Source organism: Taeniopygia guttata, chromosome 2, assembly GCF_048771995.1.
Source record: "Taeniopygia guttata chromosome 2, bTaeGut7.mat, whole genome shotgun sequence".
In the NCBI taxonomy this organism is placed as follows: Eukaryota; Metazoa; Chordata; class Aves; order Passeriformes; family Estrildidae; genus Taeniopygia; species Taeniopygia guttata.
The window spans coordinates 122,983,289-123,000,428 of NC_133026.1; the positions used below are offsets into that span (position 1 = coordinate 122,983,289).

At 38.8% G+C, this 17,140-nt stretch overlaps 1 protein-coding gene across 1 annotated transcript in view; it reads left to right on the top strand.

The window, feature by feature from the left end:
* Nucleotides 1–16,331, top strand: part of STMN2 (stathmin 2) — a 37,025-nt gene extending 20,694 nt beyond the window's left edge. The window contains 4 exon segments of the mRNA NM_001245364.1: nt 3,401–3,496; nt 4,103–4,275; nt 13,557–13,748; nt 16,090–16,331. Coding sequence (NP_001232293.1) covers nt 3,401–3,496; nt 4,103–4,275; nt 13,557–13,748; nt 16,090–16,149 — 521 coding nt within the window. The 3' untranslated portion in view covers nt 16,150–16,331.
* Nucleotides 16,332–17,140: the final 809 nt, after the last annotated feature.

The following is a 17,140-nucleotide window of genomic DNA, read 5'->3' on the forward strand; positions in this document are numbered from 1 at the left end:
CAGTTTCTAAATACAGCTGTTGAAAATAATTCCAGAAGTTTGAGAAAAGGGTGAGTGAGGTTGGCTTAAAACAATAATATTAAGGTACCTTTGGGACTTTTTCAGAAAAAAAAAAAATCATGCATTCTTGATTTTCAAAGCCATCTGAGTTTGTTCTTTTCTGAAGCTGTCAAACATTTAAGGGCATTTGATAATATTTCTAAGGTTTTCTCTTCAACTCTGAATTTGAGGAGTTTATTCTTAAAAAGTAGATGAGCTTCTGGAATAATCACACTGGTTTAGAATTTAAGACTTATGAATACTAGCATATTCACAGCAAAACTATAAAAAATGCTAATACTGAATTGTCTTCTGGTTTTAGCAAAAATCAGTGCTCTTAATGCATCTGTTGCCATCTTTTATCAACATTGTTCTTGCCTAGCAATTTCCCTATCACAGCTTTTGTAGTATTATGATTACCATTATTTACTCTCCTTCATTTAACTTGCATTAATGGAATGATATGTAGCCTACATGACTGCACAAGGATATAATTAGCAAGCCAGTGGAAACACATTTGGAAAATAAACTTCATTGCAATCACTGCTGGTCTTCAAGGGTTTTGAAAAGCTCCATTATGAGGCAGTTAATTTTTGTGCCTATTTCAGGTTACACAAGAGGTCCTGTGCAAATTGCACAAATGCTCTGCCCTTGGTTGTGTGGTCTATGTGTGCTGCTTTCTCAGCAGAAAATCTTCTTGAGATAACAGGTTTCTATTGCTAAAATACTAGCCCTTGGGATCTGGGAAAGTACAGTTACCTTCATGTCTAATCTGTGTGACATGGGCCAGCCACTTTAATCAGACCACCAGCTGGGCTAACATTACTTTTTACAGCTTTTTTAATATGTTTTAAGGAAATGTTTAAACAAATGAGAGCTGAACAAAGCAGGGCTTCTGCTCAGAGCCGAGCCTGAACAAGGGGGACAGATCCTCACAATGTTGATGCTGGACACCAGAGGAGATGTGCATCTCTTTGGGTCCTTTGACACCCTCAGCCCTTAAATCTGCAACAGGAAAACCAGTGTTTGCCACCATGGAAGGTTGTTTGGTTCCCAGGGCTGCAGAAGCCTCCAGAACCTCTGTGGGTATTCATGCCAAGATCTAGCTATGGTTGAAGGAATCTCTAAGGCAAGTGCAGACTAAATCAATACCACAAAAAAACAAAGAGTGATTCTTGTGAAGAATGGAAAGTCATTCTAATTCTGCCAGTGGCCATAATTAACTAAGACAATTATTTTGCCTGCATGCTTTCAGTGCAGCTATTGCACTGAAGGAAAGAGAGCTGGGCATGTTCTTATCTTTTTCGTGCTGTGTTTTGCAGATGGCAAGCTGGGGGAAAAAAAAAAACAAACAAAAAACACCTTTCTCTAATCTTTTAAAATGCTGTAAGGAAGCAAAATATATTCAATGTCAAGCAAAGATAAAAAATCTTAACAAAGGCCCCAAAAAGCAAGATTCTTAGGATGCTGCTTTGCATGCCTTTTTCTAAAAGATATTTCAAGGTATACATTTTAGCAGGGATTTGGCAGATCTTTTACAAGATTATGCTTGTATCATCAATGGCCACATCTTTAACACACTAGCCCTGTGTCTCTTTCCTCTATGTTTAGCAACCTGCCAGGGTTTGATGTGCAGCCACTCCACAGCTTTGCTCCTGGGAAGAATGCAATTCCAGTAGTAGGGGTTGCTAGCTAGGCAAGCCCTCCTCGGGGAAAGGTCTGGAAAACTACACCAGTGTGCTTGTTGGATGGAGGTCTAAGTGAACAATTCATTATGTTTGTAATTATTCATAGTTCAACATACGTCAGATGGACAAGATTTTTCTCTTCAGAAGATTTTTGAGTTATTCCTTGCAAGCTGGTACTTAGTTTTCAAACCAAAATCATGTCAAGACCAAGCTTCCATGACAGCCTAAATTCACTGAAAGCAAAGTCTTCAGTACACTTTACCAATGGTTTCTGAAAAGATATATCTCCTTTAAGTGAGTTATTCAAGGTACATAGTTAGAGTCCCTTATGCAAAGCTTAATTAAATTAACTAATCCTTTACTGGCAGCTGGAAATTTTTTCTTGAACTGTGGATTATTCAAATACCACCATACTGAGCGGCACCCAAAGGCTCTCAAGCCCTCATCAATCTCAGGTTTCTTTCTGAGTAGGAAAAGCAAAATCAAAAACCAAAAGAGTATACATGAGAAAGGCTGATTGAGAATTTCATTTGTATCCACAGTTTGAAGATCGAAGGACCATCTCATATTCTTTTATCAACACAAGGGTAATTTGGTCTAATCTGTTAAATCTTTGAGTCACACATATTTTAAGCCATGTTTTCACATTGTGGCAGCAAATGAGTGTCTGCCTCTGTAGATATGATTTTGATAATAGCAGGGATTCCTGTGTGCCAAGATGAATTTTGAAGGACTCTGCCTTAACATCCATGTGTTATGGGCTGTGGGCAGTGGGCAGGGTATTGCCCCAGGACCCAGGAGAGCCAGCTCCAATCTGGGCTCTGTCATTGGCTTGCCAAGTGACACAGTATGAGACTGTTTTCCTACTTAAAAGCAATTAGGAAGGGTGAGCAGAGCACACTGCATCATGATTATGTATTAGTTTGAGCATTTTTAGACCACTGCCTCCTCAGTTCATGACTGGGTCCTACAGGCATTATAAAGCCAGCAAAGATAGCACCATAAAGGTAAATTACAAGGGCATTAAGGCATCAGATAATATAGACTAGACCTGAGTATGAAAGCCACATATTTTGCCCAGTAAGCGGGGACGGAGAAGGTTTGTTTCAGCTAGTTAAGCATATTACTGACAGGTAGTTAAGCATATTAAGGACATTATGCAAATTATTTGATAACTGTATCCTCATTTCTGTTTTTTGGTTTGTTTTTTTTTTTAATTTTCTGTATGACATTTTCACTTGTAAAATAATGTCTTTATCCTATGGCAATATATGTCCAGCTTTTCATAGCTGTTCTCAATTGCATTTGGATACATCAGAGAAACTTAAGAGCTTCTTGTCTCTCCACCTGCCAGGGGAGAGTGGAGTCATGGCACTCTTCCAACGTTAAATGCATTTCCTGGTAGCCAGATTCACTTTCTATAAACCAGAGAGCACTGCTTGCATTATGCCCAAGGCTGAGGTCATGTAGAGGACCTGAAGCCAGTTCTGAGGATCTCATTTGTGATTTGATAAAGGTTCTGTGTTGAGAAGAAATAGTTGAAAGTAAATATTTGGAAAAATCTGCCAGGTGGGTGATGGAGACTTTCTGGTCCCCAGCCACTCATCTCAGCTCAAGATTCACAGAGGAGGAGCTGGGGAAGTGAAGCATGCTAACAAGATCTCTCCTTTCAGCTTACAAGGAAAAGATGAAGGAGCTGTCCATGCTCTCGCTGATCTGCTCCTGTTTTTACCCGGAACCCCGCAACATGAACATCTATAAATATGATGGTGAGTGATGTTTACTGGAAATCATCCCGCATGTCATAAAATGTGCTAGTGCTGGGAAACAACTCAGTTCTCTTGTCCATTGTTTTAGTTAGTGAATATTTTGCTGATTTAATAACTTAATTGATGGTTTGGGCTGTTACTTTCTATGAAGAGTACAGTACCCATGATGCTGTTCCTAAGCTATCTAAACTTTTTCTCGTACTGACCTGTTCTTTCCCTACTCCCCACTTGAGAATTACAGCTCTTCATAGCTGGCATAATTCCCAAGAAAATAAAGAAAAGATGAAAGCATGCCTAAAAAATTAACCAGCTTGGGCATTGCTTGCAGGGGATGTGAAATGGCACAGAACCTCAATAAGGTTCCAAAATTGCTGCAAATTTTTATCTTTATGAGATTAAGGTATAATTAAACTATTACAGATAAAATGGAATGTACTCCTGAGAACAGTTTTCAGTTCATAATCTGCCATTGCATTTAAAATGCCCAAAGCAAAGATGCTAAATCATTTGTCTGTGCTTCTGATCCTACTTTGATATCAGTGCTGCTTCTCTCCTCAATACTGCTGGTGTATTGAAGGACTTACAATTTCCCACCTTATTGTGCAGACATGGAAGTGAAACAAATCAACAAACGTGCCTCAGGCCAGGCCTTTGAACTGATCCTAAAGCCGCCATCTCCAGTCTCAGAAGCACCACGAACTTTAGCTTCTCCAAAGAAGAAAGAACTGTCTCTTGAGGAGATCCAGAAAAAGCTGGAGGCTGCAGAGGAGAGGAGAAAGGTATCTTTCCTTAAAAAAAAATGCTAGTAATTAGGCATGATTTAGTGTACAGCATAGCAGTCAAGTTTCCTGTCTGTGTGCTTTCCATTGCCATCACTGACTCATGGTGCCTGCATAGACAAAAATCATCAATATGTTTATAGAAATGAACGAGTTCATTGCCTTTTCAGCAGCTTGCAAACAAGCCTCACTGGTTTCAATGCTGGAGAAGCGTGCATCACAAACTAGACATAGCTTCAGACAGGGGCCAAGTGGGCTAAATGCACTTGCATACAGTGTGAACAAAACTAATGGTTCATTCAGGGCATCTGTGATAGTTGCTCAAAACAGTTATTGTGTCTGAGTTTAAGAGACAGATCTGCAATTCCAGCACATGCTTTCTGCACTACTGGATCTTGACTCCTCGTAGTGTCCATGGAAATTATTCACAGGGTCTGCATAAGGCAGCTAAAATGTCTTATTTGTGCAATATAGAGGAATACCCTGAACAGAGCGAGTTTGGGATCATTCACACACGCTTGAATGAAGCCACTAGCATAGCACAGAGGCTAAGAAGCATTTCTAGCAGTTCCATAGTGATGACTTTTAAGTGTTTTCCATCGACTAAGTCTTCCCCTCTTTATGATCCCACTCACTAATGGTAAAGCTCTGTTTCATAAACACTAAGTTTGTCACATAGCGTTTGGAAGAGTTGTTACAACTTTTTCACAAAGGTTGGCACAAAGACTGGCACAAAGGCAGCTGGAAATATCCTTTCTTTTTACTTTTTACAAAAAGAAAAAGACAAACTCCAGATCAGATAAGTCAGAAGATGACAATGAGACACTCATCATAATCAGCCTGAATTGCCAGTCTGGAAATTATCAGTGTTCTATATATGCCCAACATTTGTGCTGTGTTGCACCATTTCAGAAGAGTCATGACTGGCTGCAATGACCACAGAAAAATTAAAATTGGTAATATATTGTCCTGGTTAATTCATGTTTCTTTTTGATGATACACAAAAGGAGAATCACAGAAGTTTTAGGACCTTAGGGCTTTCTGTGTCCTTCACCCAGGAGATCAGTGTTATTTTGTGGCAAAGCAGCTTGCACAGTTACTATTGCACAGGCATTAGAAACCCCCTCTACCTGCCCATGGAGTCCCTGGTAGAGGGTTTCTGAAAATGAAACAAGCTTATATGTCTCTTAAGTCTTTAATTTATCTTTTCAACAATGTGATTTCTTGCTAAAACTGCTGTTAACAGAACTTTTCCTGATGTCATCAAAAACATACACAGAAGTTCAGGTACAGCATCTGTGCCATAGATAGCACATGGTTCAGGTCCAGGAAATGCAATTCCACTCTCTTTCATTCCTGTCAGGCCAGATCAGGGTCACTGCCAAGAACCTCAAGGGAATAGTTACTCTGGTGTGTGGTTTGTTATGCGTCTGCTGAAGTCAGTAAATCTGGATTACTGGCAGGTCTTTAAAATTTTTTGAATTTGCAGTGAAAACTGACTATTCTGGACCTCGCTAATTTGAACAATTAATCTAGATGATAACTGCAGTGTTGGTACTTTTGTCATTTTTGCTGGCTTGCTAACAATGGCTCTGTGGTTCTAGCACACACTCATTAGCACTATCGCTTCTTTCAAACAAATATTTCTGCCAGAGCATTCATTTCAGTAAGAGGGCATGACTGTATATCAAAGGAATTTCCATTTGCACTAGCACCTGCTGAGATGGATGAGCTCTCACTCCTTCCAGTTATGATAATCCCCAAAAACTCAGTTGGTGAAGTTACTCCATGCTGAGTACAAATGCTTGAGTAAAGATATGGACACAGAATTAAATAAAAGCAATAAAAGGCCTGATATTATGCATATAGTTGGTGGAAAATACAAATTGAATGTTTCAGAGATTTAATTCCATTGATTTCATTACTGTTAATTTCTTCCTAAAGAAAAACTCATCATGCAATAGATTGGTAAGCAGTGATAGCAGTACAGACACCTGCCAGTCCTTCCCCTTGATACTATATTCATTTTGAATGAACATAAAACTGAGTTATTTTAATAGACAAGATCCTCCACATTAGCATTGCAGCAGAAATTGCTGGAAAGGGAACAAGGAACAGACCAAAATGTTTCTTTACATCACTGTTAAAATCCCTGGTGTTCTCATATCTTAACTATTGACTTCATTTGTGGCCAAAAAAAGCATAGTGCAGAGAAGAATAAAAAACCAATTAGAGGAACAGAAAATCTTCCATAAGAAGATAAATTAAACAGTCCACTTTTGAGCTGGGAAATAGACTACAGATGAAAGATAAAATAGAAGTCTACAAAGTCATGAATGGTAATTAGGAGATGAATAGAAACAATTATATTCTGTTTCATACAGCTCAAAGGGCACAAAACATTCAATGAAACTATCAGACAGCAATTTCAAAAAGGAATCATGTTTTCATGTATTGTTTATTCAAGGTATATTTGTTATCACAGACTGTTTAGAGGTTATTAAAATATTATTTAGTTCAAAAATATAATAGGAAAATTGATAGAACACTACCTTGTAGGAAATTATTATGTGGATGGAACTTGTGACTCAGAAAATATGGAACTTACTGATTGATGAAAGCTAGAGAGATTTGCCCAACTTCATCTAGAGTTTCCCTCAGTATCTTCTTCCACTTTCTGCTGCTAGACAAACCAGGCAGACTTTTTCTAAAAGCCAACCTGGCTGTTATTATCATACTTTTCAATCTATGTACAAAGTTGTCAGGAATGGCTATTCTAGATCCTGTCCTTCCAGCAGAATTCTAACTCAAATCAAGTGTAACTAATGGATGAGAATTGCCTTTTTGGAAGACATGTTGCTAATGAATTTTATGCTGCTTAGGAGTTAGGGTCTGCTCTGTTAATTAGGCAGTGTTCATTAATAAATTTTCAAACTCATGAGACCATCTAGAGCAATACATGCACTTCAGCAGTCTCCTGCTTCGGCTTTTTCCAGTTTGTCATTCTTGTTTACTTCCTTGTAAGATTTTACAGAACTCCTTTCTGTTTCTCCCCTTTTTTCTCTACCTCACCTGACATGACCATTTTGGCTAGTTACAGATTAGTCCTTTCCACTTATAGTATCCTCTTTACAGCATGTCACTATTATCTTTGCTTTCTTTTTGGCACATGTGTGCTATATTTTCCTATCTTGGTGGATAATCAGGAAGATCTTTTCATCCTTCTCAGTTAAGAAATTAGAGCACTGTGACATTGTATGCAGCAGAAGTTTTACTTGCAGAATATTTAACATTTATCAATGTTTACTCATTGGCCTTGAATGTTGACCTGTTATTATTAGTGGTGTACAGACTTCAAGGGGCATATGTCAAATTATTTATTTTTATTGCCTATGTTCAATTTACTTAGTAGCATAAAAAAAGAAACACTAAAAGGATGTGCATTTCTTCTAGACTTTGGATTGTAGAAGAGAAATTGTATGTAATTAAATCCTTTTAATGGCTTTGTATTGGGATGAAAATGAATCAAGCTTATCCCTAGAGCTTAGTGTGACAAAGAATGCAGGAAAACAGGTTTTTTTTTTTGTTTGTTTGTTTTTTTTTTTACTTTCATGCTGTTGGATGTAGACTTACACTTCCTGGGTTTTTAATGCCAATGACATGCCACAAGACAAGCCTGCTGTGCAGCCTGGTCTGGGTCAGGCTCACTGTGCTCCCCACAGCAGCAGCCAGCCCAGGGCACCTCTGCCAGCATCAGGACCACACTCAGTGCTGGGCTTCAGCATCCAACTCACTGCCCCTTTGAGCCAGCCCCACAGCCTGCCCAGAGGCAGCTCTTGACACTCTTAATCCATCCCTGCTTTGGCCATCCATGCTTTACTGCTCTGTACAGGAGGCTGATGGGGGAAGGGCTTTGCCAAGGCAGGGAAGGCAGCAGAGCTGGGGGACAGATGTTCCCCCCTGGACATTGCATGGCACCTACAGAACTGCTGCTCCAGATGACAGACAGAGAAGGGAGTGCTCCTTCCCTGTCAAAAGTTGAGCTTTCTCATTTCTGTTACCCTTTCCCACCAAACTGTAAGGTGAGAAGGATGGGCATGAGGATAGGCAGTGCCCAAGACATGTTTCCTGCCTTGACTATCTATCGATCTCCCTTTCGATTGCTGCTGGCCCTCAGCTGTGCTTCTGTGGAGAAGTAACACAGCATGAAGCATTTTTCCATGTAAAGGTTCCAGTAATAGGTGTAATCAGCACCTGAAACAGATGTTTCTGTCACATTTTGATTTACCACAGTGTGTCTATACAATGTAAGACATATATATAAGACATATATATTTAAGACATATATACTGTGTAAGTAACCACTGTCCAAGTAACCACTGTCCTAAGTAAATAAAGAAGGCCAAAATTCCAAGAAACTTCACAGATCCTCCTCCAAAACCACACATTAGCCTATGGAATATGGGCCTGTAGGAAGGAGAGGATTTGGTGTTTGGCACCAGGGTCTGTCTCAGAGCACATGGAGCCATGAGCATACATCCCAATGCTGGCAAACAATCTCTCCCCACTCTGCCATGGGCTCTGCCACTAATGAACAACCATAAGACAACTTGACATTGATTTTCATTAACTTCATAATGCCATCCTCAGTTCCTTCCCCTGAAAAAATCAGTACTTCAAGTCACCATACCAAGGCTTCACCTTGGCATTTACATTGCAGCAGGAGCCTTTCATCCCACCTTCATAATGAGCTCCATTAATAGTATCTCTTAGATACACAGAGAAATACCAACATTATTGCAGATTCTTCTGAACCCACTGCATTGTAAAAAAAAATAAAAATCAGTCAGTGAACAAATGTATTTTGAAAGAGGAGCACTCATGACTGGTGGTGTGTCTCAGACACCCTAGTAACTCTGGGTACTGGCATCTGAGGTTGAATGCATTCAAGCTGAAATTTCCAGCTTAAAAGCAATTGTGTGAACCCATTTCTTGTTTAAGAGCAATAAAGGATAATTTTATCTCCATATAAATTACTTCAGTATTTTGATATATCTGTCAAACAAAGATAGATAGATGTGAGAAAATAAAGCAGCTCTTACTCAGATAAGGACAATTTTTTTTCATGTGAATAATAATTAAACAATGTATCTCCAAAGCCAATTTCCATAACTAATTTTGCTCATGAAGTGATTGTTTAGTAGTCTGCATCTATCTCCAGCCATCTAGGTACCAGAGGTAGATTTTCTTTTGAACCACTCATCTCTGAAAACTGAAGATGCACATAATCCCTTAAAAATATGACATGAACATCATAGGAGTTTGTCTGCATTTTTAGCACATCAGTATGTTTCTTGGAGCAAAGCTACCTGTACCAGGACTATTCTTCAATATTTTTATTCCTCCATCTTTAATATTAACAAATAAATATTTTTGTTTCTCCACATTATTTTGTGGCCCTTTAGTACCTTAAGAGGGCTTGTAAAATTGAGAGAAAGTGATTTTTTTTTTCCAAGCACAGATAGTGATAGAACAAGGAAGAATGGTTTTAAACTAGGAAAAGAGTGATTTAGATTAGATGGTAGGAGAAAGTTTTTTAATGTGTGGGCAGTGAGGCAGTGACACAGGTTGCTCAGAGAAGCTGTGGGTGCCCCATCCCTCTAAGTGCCCCAGATCAGGTTGGATGGAGCCTTGCACAACCTGGTCTAGTGGAAGATGTTCCTGCCTATGGCAGGGGGTTAGAACTGGATGATCTTTAAAGTCCATTCCAGTCCAAAACAGTCTATAATGCTTTGATTCTATGATGTAAAATTAGATGCTGCAGCTGGAGCTGCATTTGTTATGCCTTGTTATATTTAAGAAGTCTTCTGAATAGTCCCCCTTGAATATTGATTTTTGTTTTCTCCACCATTTCATATTTTTCCCACCTTATTAATCTTCTTATTTTTCATCCTGTTTGCAGCCTTTTTTTTTTCATTTTCTCACCACATCTGTATAAGAAACACCATAAGCAGTATACTACTGTGTTAGAATTATCAAAAATTTGAAAATATCCTTTCCAGCACTTCAAATAGTGTTGAAAATAGACTTGAAATAAAACCCTCCTATGTTGCATCACTGTGGAACTGTGTGAGTCCAAACACAGCCATTTAAAAGCCAAGACAAACAACAAAGGGAGTCTATTAATCCCAGCTCCCCTGGGTATCCGTGGTCATTCATTTACCCATTTCTGGATGTGTAGTAGACTTTGAACAGACAGGGTGGCCAAGTTCTTTTGCCAAATGGGTTGGAAACAGAAAATCATTTGACAATCCAGTACAAACACATAGCAGGCGCCTCCAGAATTGTCGTAAGGGGATTTCAGAATGGTCTGAGCAGCAGGGAAACAGGCAGACTGACAGCTGGGGTACAATGCCATTAGAGAAGGGACATCAGTCTAAATGAGATTTTACCCTGTGGATGTTTTGTGGCAGGGAGGGGAGTTCCCTTATTTTGAACCAGCCCTGGGTACCAGTGATTTATTTTCTCATCTCAAAATTTGTCACAATATGCCATTAAAGACATATTGTAAAGGAAAATCACATTAGGGGTTTGCAGTCAGTTCCTGAGGCCTCTTCAGCTTTCAAGCAGTCTCTTTCTGGTGCCAAGGCAATTTGCATCCAGTAACAACTGAATTAGATTATAAGGATTTTCTTCATCATCCTGAATTATAGGACGAATTACTTATGAATGTACTGTCTGCCAGCAGAGCATCCAGAAATGTGTGTACTTTGACATGAAGCTCTAATTTTTCACTGTTCTAAAGGATTTATGATAAAAAGTCTTTCCAGAAGGCAAAGGATTTGAATAGAAGAAAACAAACCTTGAAAAATGGGCAAGTGCCTCAAAATCTCAAAGGCATTTTGCTACCTTCATTGAAAGCAAATGCTCTTTTAAAAAATGCTTCTTATATGCATAGTCCAAATCTTACTTTTTATTAGTGTATGAAAATTGTTTTCCAAATCTGAAAAGGTCTGATTTTATAATACATTATATATGCATATTTAAACACCATGAAATGTTAGCCTTTCAGATTAACAAGTCACTTCTGAAATGTTTCATGGGAAAGAACATTACAATTAGTCTGATGGTGTCTTTTCTATTCAAACTCACAACAGGAAAAGAAATGCATTCTCAGATTATCCATTACTTTTAGATCATTTACACAAAGTTTTCACAAAATTCATATCAGCAAACAAAATTTAATGATCATAACTTTTCCAAAAGCAGATGAGATGTTGCTGTTGAGTAGCAAATTAAACAGAAAATGCTGAATAACTTCACAAGTAATAATCAAACTGGTTTGTCCACAAGTGGGAAAGAAAGATGAAAATATTTAATTATTTCAGTTTTACATTGCATCAGATCTCTTAAAATAACATTTTTGCATAGTAAAATAACTTACAGTTAAGAATAGTTAAATTCTAAGTATCTGAAATCAAACATTTTGTTTCAAAATAAACTACTTTTATTATATTATTATTTAAAATTTTGACATTTTTGGGGCTCTTATGATTTTTTTAATTACTCTACAAAATTCCTTCTTTGCCCAGCTCTCCTTGTCTTTGGCTCATCCTTCTTCCATATTCCACCAGTGAAATTCTCCCTACTTTTGGCTTCATCTATCTGAGGGGCTTTGTTTCCACTTGCAGCATCTTTCATCTGGCACAACAGAGTCAAAGACATGAAAAATGCTTGCTCTATTACTCTGTTCAGCACATGCTGTAAGGGAGAGAAGAGCAAGGAAGTCCCAGGGAGGTACCAGCCTTTCCAGGATTCCTACCAGCAGGTGCTCCAGAGATCAGTTTTAGAAATGAGCCTGTACCTGCAGCCAGGCCAGAGGTGAAACTCATTAAGTGATAATGGTGGATGGATGAAGTGATAAGGATGGATGGAAGTGGCTCTCTCCCATGATCTCAAGCAGGCCATTACAGCCTTTCAAAGCCAGATGTGTTTTACTCCAATATCTTACTGCAAGATATTCTACCCGGCCTTTTGCAGCCTTTTCTAGAATCTGCTTTATTTGCCCTCTTAGTGCATTTGGTTTTATGCATATCTTACTTTCATTTAAATATTTGTTTTCTCCTAGTTGAGTCTTGCTTGTATAAAAGAATTGCAGCCTTTTTCAGTCCATTTAAAGCCACATGATAGAATTTAAAATATTTCATTACCACTAATTGTAATTAATAGTTAAAACCGTTAATTTAGGCCATAAACTAACTCATTTTTATGGATCACAATGGCAACACAGTTGCCTTGGGATCAGCACTGAAATACGCATTTAGCCTCCCAGCGCCCTATTTCATTCTCTGATTTTCTGTTCTTCTCATGCTGCCTCTCATTTATTTTATCCAGAAGTGTATGATGTTGTTCATTGTTTCCAGCTAACTGTCTTTTCAACTAGACTTGCCTGGAGAATAGGCCAATGCTGCAAGTTTTTTGGCTTCTTTCCTAGGATTAGTGGTTTCCTGTTAGAAATTTGATTTAATATAAATAACAAAGCTTATGCTTATGAGAAGCGAGTTTACAAGGAAGAAAACAATATTAACCATAGACTGCATCTGTTTCATTCCTACTTGCAGTTTTCATCTTCCTTGAAAAAGAAAAACTAAAAAATAAATGTTTTTACTAATTTTTTTTGCTATGGTCTATGCAATAAAACACTTTTTTCTCCTTTCTAATCAGTTAGATTAAACCGAATATTAATGTAATGGGAAAAAACATTGTCTGAATTGATGCTGTCTGTCTTCCATGTCAATAAATGGCTATTAACTATTCGAGCACATTAAAGAGTCCAGCCTGGGTGAAAATTGCACCTGTCCTGCACCAGCAATCTGCTTTTAACTGTACATTTCTTCAACCCCAGGTCCATATCTCTAAAGATAAAAGGCCTGTGGCTAAGAGACTGCAGCTGTCAGAGGTTGAGCAACCACTGCAGCAATCCAGGCGAGCCAGGGCAGCAGCACATCAGCATTTCTTGTTTACAGAAATGCTTTGGACATTTCTGTGCTGCTGCCTCAGGCATGTACCCCACATTTAGCCAGTGCTTCTAAACCCGTGGTTTCAAGGCTAACCCACTTCAGTCACAAAGTGACCTGTCTAAAAAAATGCAGCAAGCTTTACACAGGTTCCACACTCAGGGGACTGTTGCCTTATAGCAAGGTCCTGTGCTCCCTGGCAACATGGCAACATGCTTTACTCCTCACAAGTATTTGTTCTCAGCCTATGTCTCTTGTTTCCAGTCCCAGGAGGCCCAGGTGCTGAAACATCTGGCGGAGAAGAGAGAACATGAGCGAGAAGTGCTTCAAAAAGCTTTGGAGGAGAACAATAACTTTAGCAAAATGGCAGAGGAAAAGCTGATACTGAAAATGGAACAGATCAAAGAAAACCGTGAAGCTAATTTAGCTGCTCTTATTGAACGCCTCCAAGAGAAGGTAACCACACCATCACTCCTCACCTTATACTAGAGAGAAAAAGTTAATCAATATTTTGCAGAGATGTTGTGCATAGTCCTTATCTCAGTTGCTACGCTTGAGCTACTTTTACGTCAGAGCTACTGATGCCTGTCTAAATCCCCCCTCAATTTGAAAAATTACTGAAGTGCTACAGTGACACAATCACAGGACGGTTGAGGTTGGAAGGGCCCTCTGGCGATCATCTGGTCCAACTCCAGGCTCAAGGGGGTGCCACAGTTGCCCAGGACCATGTCCAGGTGGCTTTTTAGTATCTCCAAGAATGAAGACTCAATTCCACTCTGGGCAACCTGTGCCAGTGCTCAGTGGCCTCACAATGAAAAAGTGTTCCCTGATGTTCAGAGGAAACCTCATGGGTTTCAGTTTTTTCCCATTGCTCCTGATCATTCACTGGGCGCCACTGGAAAGATCCTGGCTCTGTGTTCCCTTCATTCAGGTATTTATAGATATTTGTAAGATCCCCCTGAGCTGTCTCCAAACTGAAAAATCCAGTTCTCTCAGCCTTCCTCACAGCAGAGACAGAGATTCTCCTTAGTCCTCGTGGCCCTTTGCTGGACTGTCTCTAGAGAAAGGTCGGTTTTCTAGCTTTTAAGAAGTTCTGTGAACAAATGAAAAGTCACTTGTGTTTAGATTTCAGCTTCTAAGAAAAGTCACGGATCAAATCAAACAACTGCCCTATGTCTGTAATTAATGGTTTCTCAAAGGAGAAAGATGAAAAATTATGGGGAAAAAATTCTTTCATATAGAGCAAAAGAGGTCTGTCTTTCCACAAGTCTTCAAGGAAAAGAGTAGATTTTCCTATGGAGATCTTTGGTATATCCAGAGGAAACAGGGAATCACAAACCCTAGATGCAGAATGAAGTATGCCCTTCTCCAAAAGAAACCTTCACACAAGGGAGAGAAATATGTAAATAAAGATTTAGAAGCGTTAAGAAAAAATTAATTAATTTTGAATGAGTGATCACTTGTTTCTCTCAATAATGAACTTTCTAATATACTAGTAATTTGGCTATAGAAAATAGCTCTCAGAGGTTTTCAAGGAGATCTTTATAAGCACCTGTACATCTTTCACGAAGACAAAAGTGTTTGAGAGTAGGAAAGAAACAACAGAATCCAAAGTATGATGTTACAAGTAACTACACAAACAGGATAATTCTTGAGTTTAGGAACTATACCCAGATGTGTTGTCATTTTTGCATTAGCTTCCTTTGCAGGCACATACCCAGACCTTAAGAAAATGAAGGAAAAAGCAAATTAGTTATCCTTGAGGTCCAGGAGGAAGTGGGAAGGACAGATGATGCATCTCTGTGTCCTAGGTTAATGTTAACAGACTGTCAAACCCTGTTTCCACAGAAATGTGATGGTATATATTCATGAAACCCAAGAAAGGTTTCTGAGGAAAGATGACAGTAACTTACTTGGAAACATTTGCACTGACCAGTAATGAAAAAATACCAATTTGCCAACACTAAAACATCAAAAAAAACCCATAATTTGCCAACATCAAATGTGAATACTTAATATACAGAAAAATTAGTGAAATATCTGGTTCCAAGTATTCCAAAGTTACACAGAGCTGTGGGTGCCCCAAGGTGTTGGTGTCTAGAAGCTACTGCAGAAATAACTTCTGTATACTGCAGTTAATAGGAGCACCAAGCAACAAGTCCCGTATAAAATCTAGCATTCAGTATTACAGATCTTTGAAAGACTGATTCACAGGTTAAGTTAGTACAATAGGTGGTATTTTTCATCATAGCCAGAGAAAGAATCAAGAGGACAGGTAGCTTCATTGTTCAGACCAAGGAGATGTTTGAGATGTTCAGATTGACTTGTTGAGACTAAATTTTTGGATCGTTATTACCGTTCCTAAATGCTACAGATAACAGAGTAACTAACATACTATGTGCAGGCAATTAATTCCTCACTCGTCCTTCCCTATATTTAGTTTAATATCCATGAATTCAAAGGGCATATGTGAGCAAATGGCACATTTTATGCTGCAAGCAGCAACTCTCTATGCGGCCCTTTTAAATGAAACGCTGTGAGGTGCTGAGGACTATAAAGCCATATCAGATAAAAGCCTGAGCTCCAGAGCAGGAATAGAAAGTAAATAAAAAACGTGCCTCAGGCTGGTCTGGTGGATGACACCTCTCCTGTGTTGTTTCTTTTAAAGATGGTTGTGCTGTGAAACAAGTTTTGCACAAGCATCAAATGCATGATCTAAACAGGTTGTTAGCATGAAGCTCCCTGGGCGGGTGGAATGAGAAAAAGATTTGATTTTTCCCTTCTTGATGTTTTCCAGGAGAGGCATGCTGCAGAGGTCCGTAGAAACAAGGAGCTCCAGGTGGAACTGTCTGGCTGAAAACAGCAATGGTGGATGTGACCCATCCCCACCATTAGTAAACTCCCCCTGCCTATATTATTATGGATCATGCGATATAAGTATGGGAAATGTATGACGTGGTTTAAAAAAAAGGTAAAAATCATGAACTCAATAAAAAACTTTAAAAAGAAACAAAAAAAATAAAAACAAAAACAATGCGGTCTCTTTGCAGAATGATTTGCTTGATGTTTAAAAAACTTGGATCTTATTTTGTAAATACTTACATTTTTGTTAAAAAATACAATTATTGCATTATGCAAGTTATTTCATAATCTTACATGTCCTGTAACAGGCTTCTGATGTTGTCTATTTCCACTCGGTTGAATTTGCTGGGTCTGTTCATTTGAAGCACCTCATGTCTAATTCCATTCCCTGCGACTTCTCGTTCCAGCCCACCATGAGGTCAGTAGTAGTTCTATGGTGCTAGAGGCCAGTCATTGCCTAATAACCTAGACTGCTTTGCCATCTATAAGCTTTCTTGAAACAGTGACTAGATCACAGGTATTGTGACTTCACATTCAGCTGTCCAAGAAAAAAGGCTCTGAAAATGGTTTTTCAAATGCAACTTATGCTGCAGGACTCTGTACTGTTCTGTTCAGTTGAGGTTGAATTACCATGTAGTGTTTGTTGCTTCTGCTTTTTGAGGTGAGACGCAACAAAAACAGCTGTGCAACAGAATGAAATCAAGCAAGATCAGTTTGAGACAAATTTAAGAGGCACGTTGTAACCATCAAGCTATGACAAGTTTTGGATGATGCCAAACAGCCATACAAATGCTAACTGTAAAGTGAGCTTAATTCACCACTTGAAAACTTATTGATGGAGCAACTAATAGATAGCATCAAGTGGCTTTATCTATAGGTGCCATGATCTATGATACTTATCCGATGCTACCACATTACATGTGTAATAGTACAAGAGGCTACCGAATATTTCACCTGGAACTCATGAGCCAGTTGTTACTGTTTTT